The sequence below is a fragment of the Lycium barbarum genome, chromosome 9 (genome assembly GCF_019175385.1).
Source record: "Lycium barbarum isolate Lr01 chromosome 9, ASM1917538v2, whole genome shotgun sequence".
NCBI lineage: Eukaryota > Viridiplantae > Streptophyta > Magnoliopsida > Solanales > Solanaceae > Lycium > Lycium barbarum.
In genome coordinates, this window is record NC_083345.1 from 20,946,109 (window position 1) to 20,960,829 (window position 14,721).

The 14,721-nt window shown below is 33.3% G+C and overlaps 1 protein-coding gene across 1 annotated transcript; it reads right to left on the minus strand.

The window, feature by feature from the left end:
• Positions 1–235: 235 nt before the first annotated feature.
• On the minus strand, positions 236–6,541 carry LOC132611744 (ATP-dependent DNA helicase PIF1-like). The gene is made up of 6 exons (XM_060326124.1): positions 6,389–6,541; positions 5,302–5,580; positions 5,107–5,196; positions 4,840–4,944; positions 4,678–4,760; positions 236–4,511 (listed from the first exon to the last, which is right to left on the minus strand). Exon 6 carries the CDS (start codon positions 1,757–1,759, stop codon positions 236–238), a length of 1,524 nt encoding a protein of 507 aa, XP_060182107.1. The 5' UTR covers positions 1,760–4,511; positions 4,678–4,760; positions 4,840–4,944; positions 5,107–5,196; positions 5,302–5,580; positions 6,389–6,541.
• Between the last annotated feature and the right edge of the window lie 8,180 nt (positions 6,542–14,721).

The following is a 14,721-nucleotide window of genomic DNA, read 5'->3' on the forward strand; positions in this document are numbered from 1 at the left end:
TCTGACCTTGAGCTTTATTTATCGTCATAGCAAAACATAATCGCAGAGGAAATTGTGTTCTTTTGAAAGGAACAAGCAATTTTTCATATGCTGATGATAATAATGGTATTCTTGGTATAAATACATGTGTATTTTTAAAATCTCCACTTGCAATTTTAGCACTAATAACATGTTTTTGAAAATCAGAACATATCAGTCGTGTACCATTGCATAAGCCTTCACATGGATTTAAATTTCATAGTAACATAACGGGACAATTTTTTTTCAATATCAATCTGTGTGGAGGTAAGCCAGCAGGATGTAATGTATGCAAATAATCTTCATATTGACTTTGGTCATTCACTTCAGTTGTTTCATCAAATGAGACATAAGTTTTAGGATCACCAGGAAACTGAGCTATGAGCAAATCATTCATTTCATCAACAAAGTCATTTTTGGTTGTTAGAATTACACGTGAAGTCATCGAAGATATATCAGAAAAGCATGTATGTAGATCTGGATAGATTATTCTAAACAGGTGATTTAATGATTCATTTTCTGAAATGAAAGGAATGATAAAACAATCAAGAAGTTTAATTTTATCATGGCTATCGATTTTTTCTTTTCCATTTCCTATTCTCATCAAATATTCACAAAATGTAGGATTTTTTTTGGCTCGCATATTCTCTAATAATCTCAATTTCTCGAGTTGATTCCAAATTTCAGAATATAATAAGCTTTCTCGAATAAAATCTTCTTTTCTTCCACTTCGAACAACTGACATAGTTTGTCTAAAATCACCACCAAAGACAACAACCTTTCCACCAAATGGATTCCAAATTTCAGAATATAATAAGCTTTCTCGAATAAAATCTTCTTTTCTTCCACTTCGAACAACTGACATAGTTTGTCTAAAATCACCACCAAAGACAACAACCTTTCCACCAAATGGTTCATTTGTATCCATTAAATTTTTCAACAGAAGATTAAAAGCTTCTATCACTTTTTTCTTAGCCATGGTCACTTCATCCCACACGATTAGTTTGGCATCACGTATCAAGGCTACAAGTGAACTTTGCTTACTGATGTTGCAGGAACATTGTTCATCTATTTCAATAGGAAATTTAAATCGGGAGTGAGCTGTTCGGCCTCCAGGGAGAATTGAAGCCGCAACACCAGAGGTTGCTGTTGCCAAAGCGACAAAACCTTTTGATCGCACAGTCGCCAATAAAACACGGTATAAAAATGTTTTCCCGGTTCCACCAGGTCCATCTATAAAAAATGCACCTGATTGATTAGAATATATTCTATTAAGAATTGTATCGTATGCTTTTCGTTGTTCAGTAGTCAACTTTGCCTCTAATAACAAATCCTCCTCACTGACAATAATATGTCTTTCAAAATGACAATCTTTCGCCTCTCTAATAGCTGGTGGCAATGTAATTCTAATTCTTTCGGGCACAAGCTTATATTCATTAATATCATGTCCCATCAAATGTAAAATGTCATTGATGTGACTTAAGGTCAGATCACGTACATTTTTTGCATTCAGATTAGGCAGAATATTAAAGTCTTCAGATAACGAATATTCAAATTTCTTCCAAAGCTCTGATGAATTACTGGGATTACAATACACCAATAATGTTGCGAACAAACGTCTTAAACTATATGGCATTTGATAACTCACAGCTTCACACATACATTCAACCAAACTGCTATCAGAGTGTAATAATCCTCTTTTTTCCGCGGATTTCTCTGAATGTTTCACAACATACCCCATCGACCATAAGTAGATCTTGATATGATTTTGGACCTCTTACATTCATCAACAATAATCTAAGGTAATATCTTTCTCCTTCTGTCAGATGACATGTTACAACACGACCAATAACGGTACCTTTTTTCCGGCGTGTCCATGTTTTGTATGCAGGTGACCATACAAAGTATTGGGGAAATTCTTTATATAGTAACATAAGTTGCTTAGCATCTTCGTTTGTGTTGTTCATAACAAAAAATTCAGTCAACATTGTGTTTCTAATCATTGGATTAGCTAATATTCTTTCTATATTTTGAGTACTTTTAAAGGAGACACATTGTTGTCCCTCTAGATGTAACTGAAGGTGATACACAGCTGGAACCATTTCACTAATATGGAAACTAAATAAACGCCAAGCAGTCTCAGGAGGTGAAACCCATCTAGCAGATTGATATTCTTTTATTTCATCTGTGTCTGTATCTGTATCACTATTATGTATACGAAATGCAATTTTATCATGGCCTTTGCAAATATATTTGTAAATATATTTAACTACTTTGATATCAGAACAAACTTCAACATTCATATGGCAATTATACTTGCATAACAAAAATGAATTATATGGAACAACCCATGAATTGTCTAAAAAATGACGTCTTATTTTCACAGTCTCACCAGTTTTTCGCCTTCTATATATTGGATATGAATTTTTTCCTTTTGATGTCTGATCAGCAAAATCTTTTGGATATTTGAACTTGCATTTACCTAGCTTGCTCATGCAAATATTTGTCGGCTTTAACTTTCCACAAGGACCATGCATCATATGTTGAGTAACAAGTGAATACAAATAAGGATCTTTGTTAGAATCAGGCAATTCAGCACAAACAAATCTGTCATAGGATTCAGGAGTTAATAATTTTTGTTCATTAGTAAGTATAAATAAGAAAATGAGCATGCGGAAGACCACGCTTTTGGAATTCTATCGTATACATAAAACCCGCAACTTTCCCAAAAATTTGTCTCTTCGATATATCATTTTTCAATTCTTCTATCTTTGCTTTGAATACTCTACTAACTAAATCAGGTCTATTTTGTACTTCATCAGTGAGTAGTAGATGTTCTTTTATTTCTGGCCAAGATGGATTTCATGTCATTGCTATAAATAAGTCAGGTTTTCCAAAATGCTGAGCCAATGCGATAGCATCCATATATCGCCGACGCATGTCCCTTGGCCCTCCTATAAATGTAACAGGTAGGAATGATTTTTTTCCAACTTTTGCAGCTTCTCTTTCACCACATCTCAAAATGTCTGGAATTCCTTGTAGGAATTCAATTCTAAATAAATCTTGATTAAATGAGAAAAAGTCTAGTCTTTGTGTTTCAAGCTTGATATACACGTCCACTATAAATTATTTGAATATTCTTCCGCAATGTAATACTTCGTTTGTCTCGTTATCTCTTATTTGAAATTTGTAACAATAATACTCTCGACAAGAGACCGTATCTCTTTTTCGTTTTCCTCTTTGTTGTGATTCGGCTTCCATGTCAAGAAATCCATCAACTGAACACATGTTTGATATACTGGGTAGCTCTTCATGTTCACAATAAGCTCTATTCCTTGTCACACTATTTGATTGAATAATTTTTTTAATTCCACAGTGCCATCCATTTTGACCATATGGAAATAATAACAGATACCGCAAGGGATCATCATAACATCCGTAATAATAATTTACTATCTGAGATCTATTACTGTGAGTATAAATCCGAATATGTGGTGCAGAGATAGTCTCTATAGAATTTTCCTCGGGCCATATTGCTGCAACCTCTGATGAGCGGGGTAAGTTATATGTTCGCTGATCTAAGGATGAGTCACATTTAAGCGCAATATAGAAATCTGGTAATTGTGGAACATTCAAGAGAGATTTCAGGAATATAGTGTATGGATTGACTTTCAATATGTCCATCAATTTTTGCACGATCGATTCGTTGACTCTTGTTGAACAAGCCATCCTATTGGTTAGTTCATTGTCATGGTCGTAAAAGTATAACTGTAAGTTCCTGGGATCTTTATTGGAAGCAATCAGATCATCTATGAAATGATACATTTGTCCTTGGACCCTAAATGTGTAAATACCACAGTTTCTTCGCGCTAGTTCTTTATCATACTTCACACCAAGCGAGGTGAATGCGAACATATTGTTGTATGTTCTAATATAAGTTCGAAAATGTTCAGATTCTTCTGTCTTTTCAAAGTACAGCTTAGCTAAATCAGGTGGCATTTCATGTGATGTTAGCCGTATTGAACCATTGTTACAACAAAATCCCGGAGATTCATATTCAAGCTTTTTTGCATTGCAATATTGACAGCTTGGAACTTTTTTTTAGAGCAACATACGTACTTCGTTGTTCTATAATAGCTGGGCACACCTTTTTGGTCCGTCTATGACCTGAGTATTTAAGAAGTATCATAAGAAGAGAAGAGAATGGTGTCACACAGTAATGTAGTTCATTATTGTAGTACCGAATAAGTGCAAACCTTTGGTTGGAACAGTGTTTAAGGTCGGAAGATGCTGGGTAGACGACACGTACCCGATGCGCACCCTTATATGCAAACAATGCTAGTTTACAATAATGTAAGACATAATATGCCATACTGGAAAACATAATGTAAAGAGTAGGCTTACCTGTTTCATAAGCGTTGAAGGGATTGCATATTTGTTTTCCTTTGTCTAAAGTTCTGTGGGTTTAGTCGCAGAAAGTTGGTGAGTGGCAACTGATAAACAAAATAGGTAAGACGCTTAAGCCACTTGGTAAAGTGCGAGCAGGTGTGAAATAAAGCATATCGAATAGCACAAATTGTTTGTGTATTTCAGTTTAGGCAAGAATTTAAGATAAGTAACATATCATAATTGAAAACATAATGTAAAGAGTAGGCTTACGTGTTTCATGAGCGGCAACGGGATTGCATATCTGTTTTCCTTTGTTAAAATTGTCGTGGGGTTTAGTCACACAAAGTTGATGACTGGCAGTTGGTAGGAAAAATAAACAAGTTATGCAAGCAGTTAAGATTAGTAAGGTATTTTATTAATAACCGCGCGAACCTTTTTCAGGAAGAGTTGAAGGTCCTCGTATCGTAACAGCAGCTTGTTTTGGAAAACAGGTGTTGTACCAAGATGATGTTGCCTGCTCTGGAGCGCCAACACTAACTGGTAAACAAAATACATAAGACACTTAAAGCCACCTGGTAAAGTGCGAGAAGGTTAAAATAAAGCATCTGAAAGAGCACAAATTATTTGTGTATTTCAGTTTATGCAAGCACTTAACTAAGGTATTATAAATTGAAAACATAATGTAAAGAGTAGGCTTACGTGTTTCATGAGCGGCAACAGGATTACATATCTGTTTTCCTTTGTCTAAATTGTCGTGGGGTTTAGTCACACAAAGTTGATAGCTGGCAGCTTGGTCAAAGTAAACAAGTTATGCAAGCAGTTAAGATAAGCCAGGTATTTTACACATAGTCCAAGGAAATAAATAAGCATCACTAAATTCATAACCGCGCGAACCTTTTTCAGGAAAGGGTGGAGGTTCTTGTATCGTAAGAGCAGCTTGTTTTGGAAAACCGGCGTTGTACCAGGATGACGTTGGCTGCTCTGGAGTGCCAACAGTGGGATTTTGTGTTGTCAAACGGCGTGACAGCAGCAATGCTCCCTTTCTATGAGCAGATATTTGGCTATATGTATCGCGTAGTTTCAGCTGTCTTGTAGCCTTCCGTTTTTCTGCATATGAATAGTTGTTTGGTTTGTTGGAATCCATCAGCTATAGAAGTTCAAGTCTTTTTATACCTGTAGATGTTTAAAGCCGAAATTTGGCATGAAATATTCAAAAGAGGCGCTAGTAGTAATTTATGTTTAGAAGACTGACGAAAAGGCAAGTGTACATGTTATTTTCAGGAATAATAATGTAATATATGCGCATACATATAATATAAAATGCAATTCCTTTAGTATAGATAAGACATGGAATATCAATAGTAGTAGTTACAAAGGAGGCCTTGTTATCAAAGAAAAGCCTATATGCACGCATAAGAATACAATTCATTTAATACAAATAGGACATGCAAACTCTGTACAAATCTTGTACTACAAATAGGGCATGGAATATTCATATTATTTACCACAATTCAGTTTGAGAGCCAGAAGAATGTTTGCCAACCGAAAGGCTACTAATTTTTCGGTCGTGCAAAAATAATTCAATCTATTTCCGACAAAGTTGAACTATTTCATTGTATCGAAAGAGGTAGATATTTAAGGTGGTAATGTGTTTTTGTGAAGTCCGTGTTGCGTGAAAGCTTATTCCGGATATTTGGGAAAAGTGGAGGTAATATTTAACTCAGTCAAAAGTGATCAGGCGCAAACAGAGAGATGGAAGACAACGTTCAGAACCACAAGTTAGATTCAATCAAGCAGTTGGAGAGCTGAAGGTCGATTCTCAAGCAGTCACCCAAGACAGTAAAGGGGAAAAGGTAAAACGAAACACATCAGCAAGGACAGAAAACAACCAGACCATAAAGAGGAAAACGGAAAATCCAGAGCTGCACACAAAGGCACAAAACAAAAATTCTTCGCCATTAAAATAACAAAACATGTTCACCTGTAATATTTGTTGCGGCCGGAAGCTGAACCACTAAAGAGAAAACTGAGAAGTAGAAAATGAAAAGAGAGAGAATTGCAAGAAAGGAGGGTGGAAGAATGAGATAGTCTTGGATGAAAAGAGGAATTAAGCTGTGATGTAATAGGTGTGAAAAATCCATGCGCTGCGCTCTGAATATTTATGAAATATAGGAGGACTGCAATTCCCTTTTTTTAAATGCCAGGCAGGCGTGTCGACGACCTGTGAGCTTCTCCCCCTTTATAGTATAGTAGAAAACATGAAAGTTCTTTTCTTTATTTACCAAACATAAAAAGGGAAAAGTTTATTTACCAAAATGTTGAGTTGTATAAAAATTGTATTAATTTTGTATGTTGTTGTAATTGTATTAAATTTGTATATAATGTTGTTGTAGTTGTATTAAATTTTCAGAACCAACATGAACTTTATATAAAATTTAGGGAAAAGTGTTCAAAATACACTTAAACTATAGCCAAAGTTACCATAACACCTAAACTTTGCGGGGGTTCTATGATCCCCCTGAACTTATTTTTTGTGTATTATTTACGCTTTTATATGGACAAAGTCACCCAAACTCAAATGAATGTATGCACGCGCCCCCTAAAATGTTAAAATTAGAGGGGCCTTTTTCATTTATGAACTTTCCAAGTTTGAAAACCCGAAAAAACTCCATTGTAATGACCAAATCAAACGGGTCTTTTTCGATATTATATAAGATTTGTGACATTGTCGTCATTGAAAACATGATTATCAATAGTGGATTAAGATTATAGAACCAGTAAACAAAAACTCCATGACTCCATGAACAAAGCTTGAAGTTGGGTTTTCAAATTCGGGATTTGATGAATAAAATTCTTGGTTGCTGATTGTTTGAAGCTGAACTCGAGCTAATAAGACGTCTGAACGTGAAGAAGAACTGAACGATTTCATGACTGTCATGAACAAAGCTTAAAGCTTCGAACTCAAATTTTTGGGTTGCCGTAAATGAGCTCCATTTCAAGTGGGTGATATATCAAAAGAACCGGAACGTCGAGAGGAATTCGAATTTGAAATTTGGTGATGTTTGGTTGAGATTTGAAGTGCATTAGGATCAAATTTCAGTCCAGTTCTCTATGAAGAAGATGAACAGTAATTTGCTGCCCAGATTTTGCCAAAGTTGCCATAACACACCTAAACTTTGCAGAGGTCCTATGAACCCCCCCCCCCCCCCCGACTTATTTTTTGTGTATTATTTACGCTTTTATATGGAATCTTAGGCACTCAAAGAGAGTAGGTTCAATCGCTTGTACAGGTCACCATATAAAAGCGTACAAAATACACAAAAAATAAGTCCAGAGGGGTCATAGGACCCCCGCAAAGTTTAGGTGTGTTATGGCAACTTTGGCCATAGTTTGAGTGTGCTTTGAACACTTTCCCCCAAAATTTATACAATTAGATACATATTTCATACATAATTTATACAATTTTTATACATGAAATCGTGAGAGGGATTCGAAACTTGAGCGTGATTTTTTTCTAGAAAACCAACATGAACTTTATACAAAGATAGTTATATACACATTTCATATAGATTTTATACACGAAATTATGAGTGAAATTCTAAGTCTTAAGCGAGATTCGAAGTGTGATTTCGTATATGTTTTGAAAGAAATTTCCTACTATGTTTGGTAAACGGAAATCCCCTGCTACATTGGATAAATATGAGTTATTTTGTAATTATTTTTTTAAGACCCTTTATGGATTTGCTAAAGTGGGGGTGGGCTTGGTCTAGCTTATTAGTAGAATGGGCTAGGATTAGTAATTGAGAATGGGTCATTTGCACGATTGGCCTTCAAAGGCACTGGTCTTTAATCTTTGTCCCTCAAATTGGTTGTCTTTAATTTTTGTCCTTCACTTAATACCCAAAGTTCTGGGTTTAAATCCCGGCTCAATAATAAAAAAATAAAAAAATCACAAGACAGAGTTTCGTAGCAAAATTAGGCCTATTCAGGCAAAACTTAGGCCTTAAGACAGAGTTTTGCAAAATTTCAATTGAATAAAAAAAAATTACTTTAATGCAAACCTCTAAGGCAGAGTTTCCCCCCGTGAACTTTGGGGGACGCGGCTCCTCTCCAGTAGAATTTACCTTCATTTCGTCCAGTTCGCTGTCAGATGATAGACACGTGTCCTTTATTAAACCCTATGGACTAGATTTATTGTTTTCTTAAAAATGCAAAAGAACCAAAATATAATCATTATCAGCATATTCTTTTATCTTCTTTGTTTAATTTTTTTTCATTCCTTTCAACTCTTGGCTAAGCACCATGCGGAAAGAGAAAAAGACATAAAATTCAAATACCATATGCTTGGGTGCGCAGAATTAAAAAAACCAAGAATTTGGTACTTGGGTTGCAGTTGGGTTTGTTCTTCTTATGGCTGGGTTTTGGAACCTTTAATAGATATGGTGGCAAAATGAGTTATAATTATAATTTCTTTCCAGCCATTCACGTCATAGCCGCTATAATCTGGTCATTTCAATTGGATAGTCATATTCACAGTACTCTCTTCCTCTTTTTCTAAGGATGAATGATCCGTGTTCTTCAAATTATAATCTCTCTCTCCCTCTCTAATCATAGCTATATCAGATCCTTTTTAACCAGTTCCATCCATCCATTTAGCAAACAGACTAATTAAAATAAAGGTTAGAATGATTATGACACTAATTCATGGATGAAAAGAGAAATCAAAAGGAGTGAAAAGTCTGTGTGCCTCTCTTAGTTATTTTGGTTCTTTTGCATTTAAGAAAACAATAAATTTGGTCCATAGGATTTACTAAAGGACACGTGTCTATCATCTGACAGCAAACTGGGCGAAATGGAGGCAACCTCTACTGGAGAGGAGCCGCGTCCCTAAAAGTTTGGACGAAATTCATTTCCATCAAAGTTTGGAGGGCAAAGGTGAAAATATACCCTTTAACTTTGCGATTTAGATAAGGTATACCTCTCGCTAAAAAGTGATGTATATATGTCCTTATCGTTACAAAATAGTGCAAATATATCTCTGCCGTTACACAAATGGTGCACATACACCCTTTTTCGCTGACGAAATTTTTTAAAAATCATTTAGTTTATATTTTAATTTATTTTGTAATTCAATTGATATCAAAGTTAACTGTTCTACAGTACTAAATATAAAATAATAAATATATAAACTTCGACAAACATGTGGATTTTTTTAGAAAAAAACTAATGTATAAGAAAATAATTCAAATAAATAAAGCACTGCCTACCTATTTGTAGTTTTGAAATGACACCTCTTAAGGAGTAGTCCTCTCAATTAAAAGTTAATTACAAGCAATTTACAAGCTTACTTGAAAGGAAATTTAAGAGTAATTGTTGTTGTAAATAATATTAATTTAGACAAAGGACATATATTCCCTCTTTTATATGATAAAGAATCACATAAGTGACATATTCTTTTTGTTCAAATAAATTACATATTACTAACAAAGCTTACTTAAATTCTATCTAACTAAGAAAGATCCGAAGAGTAAAAGTAAAAAATGCATAAATGTCATCTTAAAACTACTACGGAGTAATACCCAACTAAAAACACTTAATATGTTATTACTTGAGAATAAGAATTTATATCATGAAATAGTAATTTTTATTAGAAACTAAATTATCATTAGAAGACGACTTCCGATTTCCTTGAAGAACAAACTCTAACCTTTTAGCGCTGGATTATTGTTCTTGGAGGGTGCATACCTTCTATTTGGATAAACACTTAAATAAGCAACAACAAAAAAATAGACTATATAATTGTAAATCATAAAAACTGGAAACTTACTCAATGCAATACTTACACTTATCAAACTCATATGTGATATGTGATATGACCATCTCACGGTGAATCTTCCACTGCCAGTGAACTTCCTTCTTCTTGATTAACTTATGTTTGCCAACATATATATGACTTAAAAATTACAACTTCTCTGTCATTGGGACGCTGCACGTAGAACTTCTCTATTTCGACATGAATATTGATTTTCTTTGTCATCCCACTATAGAATGCAGGGCTATAAAAATGGAAGAAAGAGAATATGCAGATTAATAAATGTTTAAAGATAACTGCTCTATAAATGTAAAGCAAGCAGTGGTGAAAGTACAAGAGTTATAACTGTCTTTGGAAACTTGTAACGTTACCATGACTTTTGGGTTGTTCGTGAATGATGGGAGAAATAGTAGGAGAAATAAAAGGGAAGAGAGGAGATGTAATTAAGAAGTGGCTTTTGGATTTGTGAATAAGACGGAAAAGAGTCCGGAACCAAACTGCCCCAAAAAAAACATTTTGAACTAAAATACCCAACAAAAAAAAAGTTACCAAAGTACCCATAGCGCAGTATTTTACTGCGTTATAGATTTTTTTTTTTTTGGTACTTCTATAACGCAGTAAAATACTGCGTTATAGAAGCATTGTTTTAAAAGGCAGTGTTAGGACTCGCCCCGGGGCTCGCCTCGGGGCAGGGCAGTGGCAAAACGCCCTGGGGCTAACGTGCGGGGCTTAGTTCCTATGAGGCTTACGCCTTAAGCGCCCAACCGTACGTCCTAAACACGCCTAACGCCCAAGGCTCGCCTAACAGTTCTTACACGCCTAACGCCCAACGCCCAGGGCTCGCCTAACAGTTCTTACACAAATTATATTTTAAATTCCTTAATTAAAATCATTCACCCTCATAATTGTTTAACAAAATAATGATACTTAATAGTTTTTCATCTATAGAAATAGAATATTGGGTGTAACTCATCTAACAAGTCGTAGTATTGGATATTTACTATTTGAGAACGTCGTGAGGGTGAATATCACTTAATTTAAAAAAAAAAAAAAAAACACATAGCGGAATTGTACATTTTCACTTGTCATTGGTCATAAGTCCTATGTATCAGAATTATCATATAATTTTATTTTTTGTTCATGAAGAAGTTATGTTTTAATTGTAATATTGATAAATTTTATTGATTATTTGCTTATAGGGAGATAAAATGAATAGTATGATAGTAATAGTGTTTTAAGAAACTATGTTTTTTTCCGTGTTTGAAAGTTAAAATGTTAGAATTGATTTGCATTTCATAATAGCTTTTATTTCATTGTATTGTTTATACTTGTAAAATTATGTTATATATAATTACAAGTTATAAGCGGTGTATAATGGATTGCTTTGATCATTTTTTTGTGAGGATCAACGCGCGCGCGCATACACACGCACGCACGCGCACACACACACACACACACACACACACATATATATATATATATATATATATATATACAGTTTTTTTTTTTTTTAATGTAATTTTACCTATTTAAAAATATTTATTGTAATTATATTATTTTAAGAAATACTAAAAATTAAATACCCATGGGGCTTACGCCCCGTGCCTCGAGGCTTACGCCTCATCGAGGCGTATGTAAAACGCCCCGCCTTACGCCCCCGCCTTTTAAAACACTGTTTCAATCCTAGCATCAAATACACCTGGCAAATAAATTATGTATTAATTATATATCTTATATATTTATATCAAGTATATACCATTAATATATCATTTTTAAAAAGACTATCAAATATGATTTTAGCAGAAGATTTTCATCATTGGTGGTCATCATAATATCTACTTTGTTTCCACACACAGAGACAAAAAAAAAAAAAAGTAAAACAAAAAAGTTTCCAAATGAAAAACATTATTCATATATGAAAATAATACCTTTTTTCTGGGTAAGCGAATCTTCATAAATCACCTTATAACTGATAAAGACATAATTAATTAATTAGCTTAAATTTAGGGATTTTTTATAATGTGAATTTCTTGATTTCGGGAGAGAGAGAAGGTTCCTTTTTAGTATATCATGTAATAAATGTAATAATGAAATTGGTTGTAGATTATGTAATAGTTTACTCATGTGCCAGTATTTATGTAATTCCCCCAAGAGAAAAAGAATGTTATAAATCTCTAAATTGGACTTGGACCTGTCCAAAAATTTTATGAGGCACAAAGGAGCCCATTTGATATGTAATCTTAAGTAATCTTTTTAGATATTGTGAAAGGTGGATATATCTCAAGTGCAACTTGCACAAATTTAAGAGCGTGATGTTTTTGAACAGTGACAACAATATCTCAGGAGCACCCAAATATTCTGCAGCTGCAATTGAATTTGGAAAATCACAGGAAAAAAAAATCATCTATTGAATAGGATGACTGTTCATTAGTTTGAGCTTGTACTTTTTCCTTTCAGATTTTCAATTGCTCATTACACATATATTTTAATATTGCATGTACTGTACCATTTTACAAAACTTGTGTTCATTTATATGGGATACACGTATCCAGAAACTAGTATGTATGTATATATATATATATATATATACACACACACACTAGTTTTTACGAACGTGCGTCGCACGTTAATACCATGTCAATTATTAGCAAGTGCTTGAAGCGAAAGATCCTTTGTAACATATAGAATTATGATTAGATAGTAATCTAAAGTGAATTTGCATATTAACCAACAACTCAATTATAGGAAGTTTGATCCTTAAAATCATTATTCATCATAGCATTTCAATCCTAGCATCAAATACACCTGGCAAATAAATTCAACACATGCATTAGTGTACGTATATCCCCCGTAATAAATTGAAAGATGTTGTTACTATTTATAAAAGGAGAATATCACTTTTGGTATCTTTGTTATTAATAAATTTTAATTTTTATTCCTGTGATAAATGACTCAACACTTCTAACCTTCAATTAATTAAAATTGAATTTTTCACTTTCGTCAGCCGAAAAATATATATCTGAGCTATTTGTGTTACGACAGCGGTGTAAATGAGCCACTTTTTTAACAGAGGTTATATTTACTCTAAATCATGTAGTTCAGGGATATACGTGGATCTTTTCCCTATAAGAAATGTGTTATATTTTTACTACTTTTAGAAGTATATTTAATTTATATTTGATTTTCATAAGGATCTAGAGTGCAGTTTATGAGTCTACTGTTGTATATATATAAATAAATATTTAATTGGGAACTCTATTGTTATTAAAAATTAACTTGAGGTCGCTACAAAAATAGGCTTCAAATTTTGGATCGTCTCTGGCCAGATAAAGTTGTATTATATTATTTAAGACTTTATATGATATTTACTTATTTAGTATTCTAAAAACAACTAAGATTTTATCTAATGGGGAGTTTTATACCCTTCTAACAATTCAAATCGATTCTCATAAGGATGATCTCTATTTCTCTTTCTATTGCTTTATAGAATACTGTATAGAGATTAGCGTATATAATACTTTGATTTTTCATTCCATTTCGTGATTATAATTATTCTTTTTATTTTATTACTCTCTCTTGGGTAATAATTTGAGTAAAATAGTGCCTTGATTTCATCAAAATGACTGCTTTTTTGAAATCAAGTCGGCATGTTTACTTATTAAAGGTAAGTAGTTTTGTACGTGTGAGATTGGAATGGATGTAAATTTTCAATATAATAGGTAGAACACGATATCGCAATTAGCAAATAGCTAAGAAGTCCGAACCTGATGAATATCAGTATCTTAAATATTAGAATTTTATCCAGTATTGAATTACTTTTTAAAAAAAGAGTAGTTTTTAAAGGGCATAAAAAAAACCAACACTTTAGGAATATTTTAATCATTTAATATTTATCGTGTTAAACTTAATTACCAAAATTATTGTCTCGAAAGAGAAAAATCTTTGTTGAATTCAACAGTTCATATATTAGTTCCTCCAAATTTTAAATTGTTAATTCTTTATAATTTTATCCAACAAAAAAAAAGGTAGTTTAATTTGTTTGGCCTCTTTAGTTTCAATCTTCTATTTTGACTTGGAGTCCGTTGGTTTTAGTCTTAGGTGCCGTTTGGCCATAAATACCACAAATATTTTCACTTTTTTTGGAATTTTTGAAGTTGGAGTTGTGTTTGACCATAATTTTTGAAATTGTAGTTTTTGGTGAAATGTAGTGTAAAAAAGTGTTTTTTGAAAAACAAGTTTTTCTTGTTTTTGGTATTTCGGAATACAACTCTAGAAAAAAGTGAATAATTTTTATGGGCAAACGCTAAAAGTAAAAAAAGTAAAAAAATTTTCCGGAAAAAAGTGAATAATTTTTATGGCCAAACGCCCACTTATACTCTGACATGGATTCCAGTATTTTTCATAGTCAAATTAATTTTAACGTTTTACATATTAGACAAGGTTGTGTATATGTACAACTTTATCCAACGTAACATCATCTTTTGAAGAAACGAATTAGTCGT

Bases quoted from the DNA above. Each gene is read 5' to 3' on its own strand.
- LOC132611744 (XM_060326124.1), bottom strand. From the start codon at position 1,759: ATGGGGTATGTTGTGAAACATTCAGAGAAATCCGCGGAAAAAAGAGGA.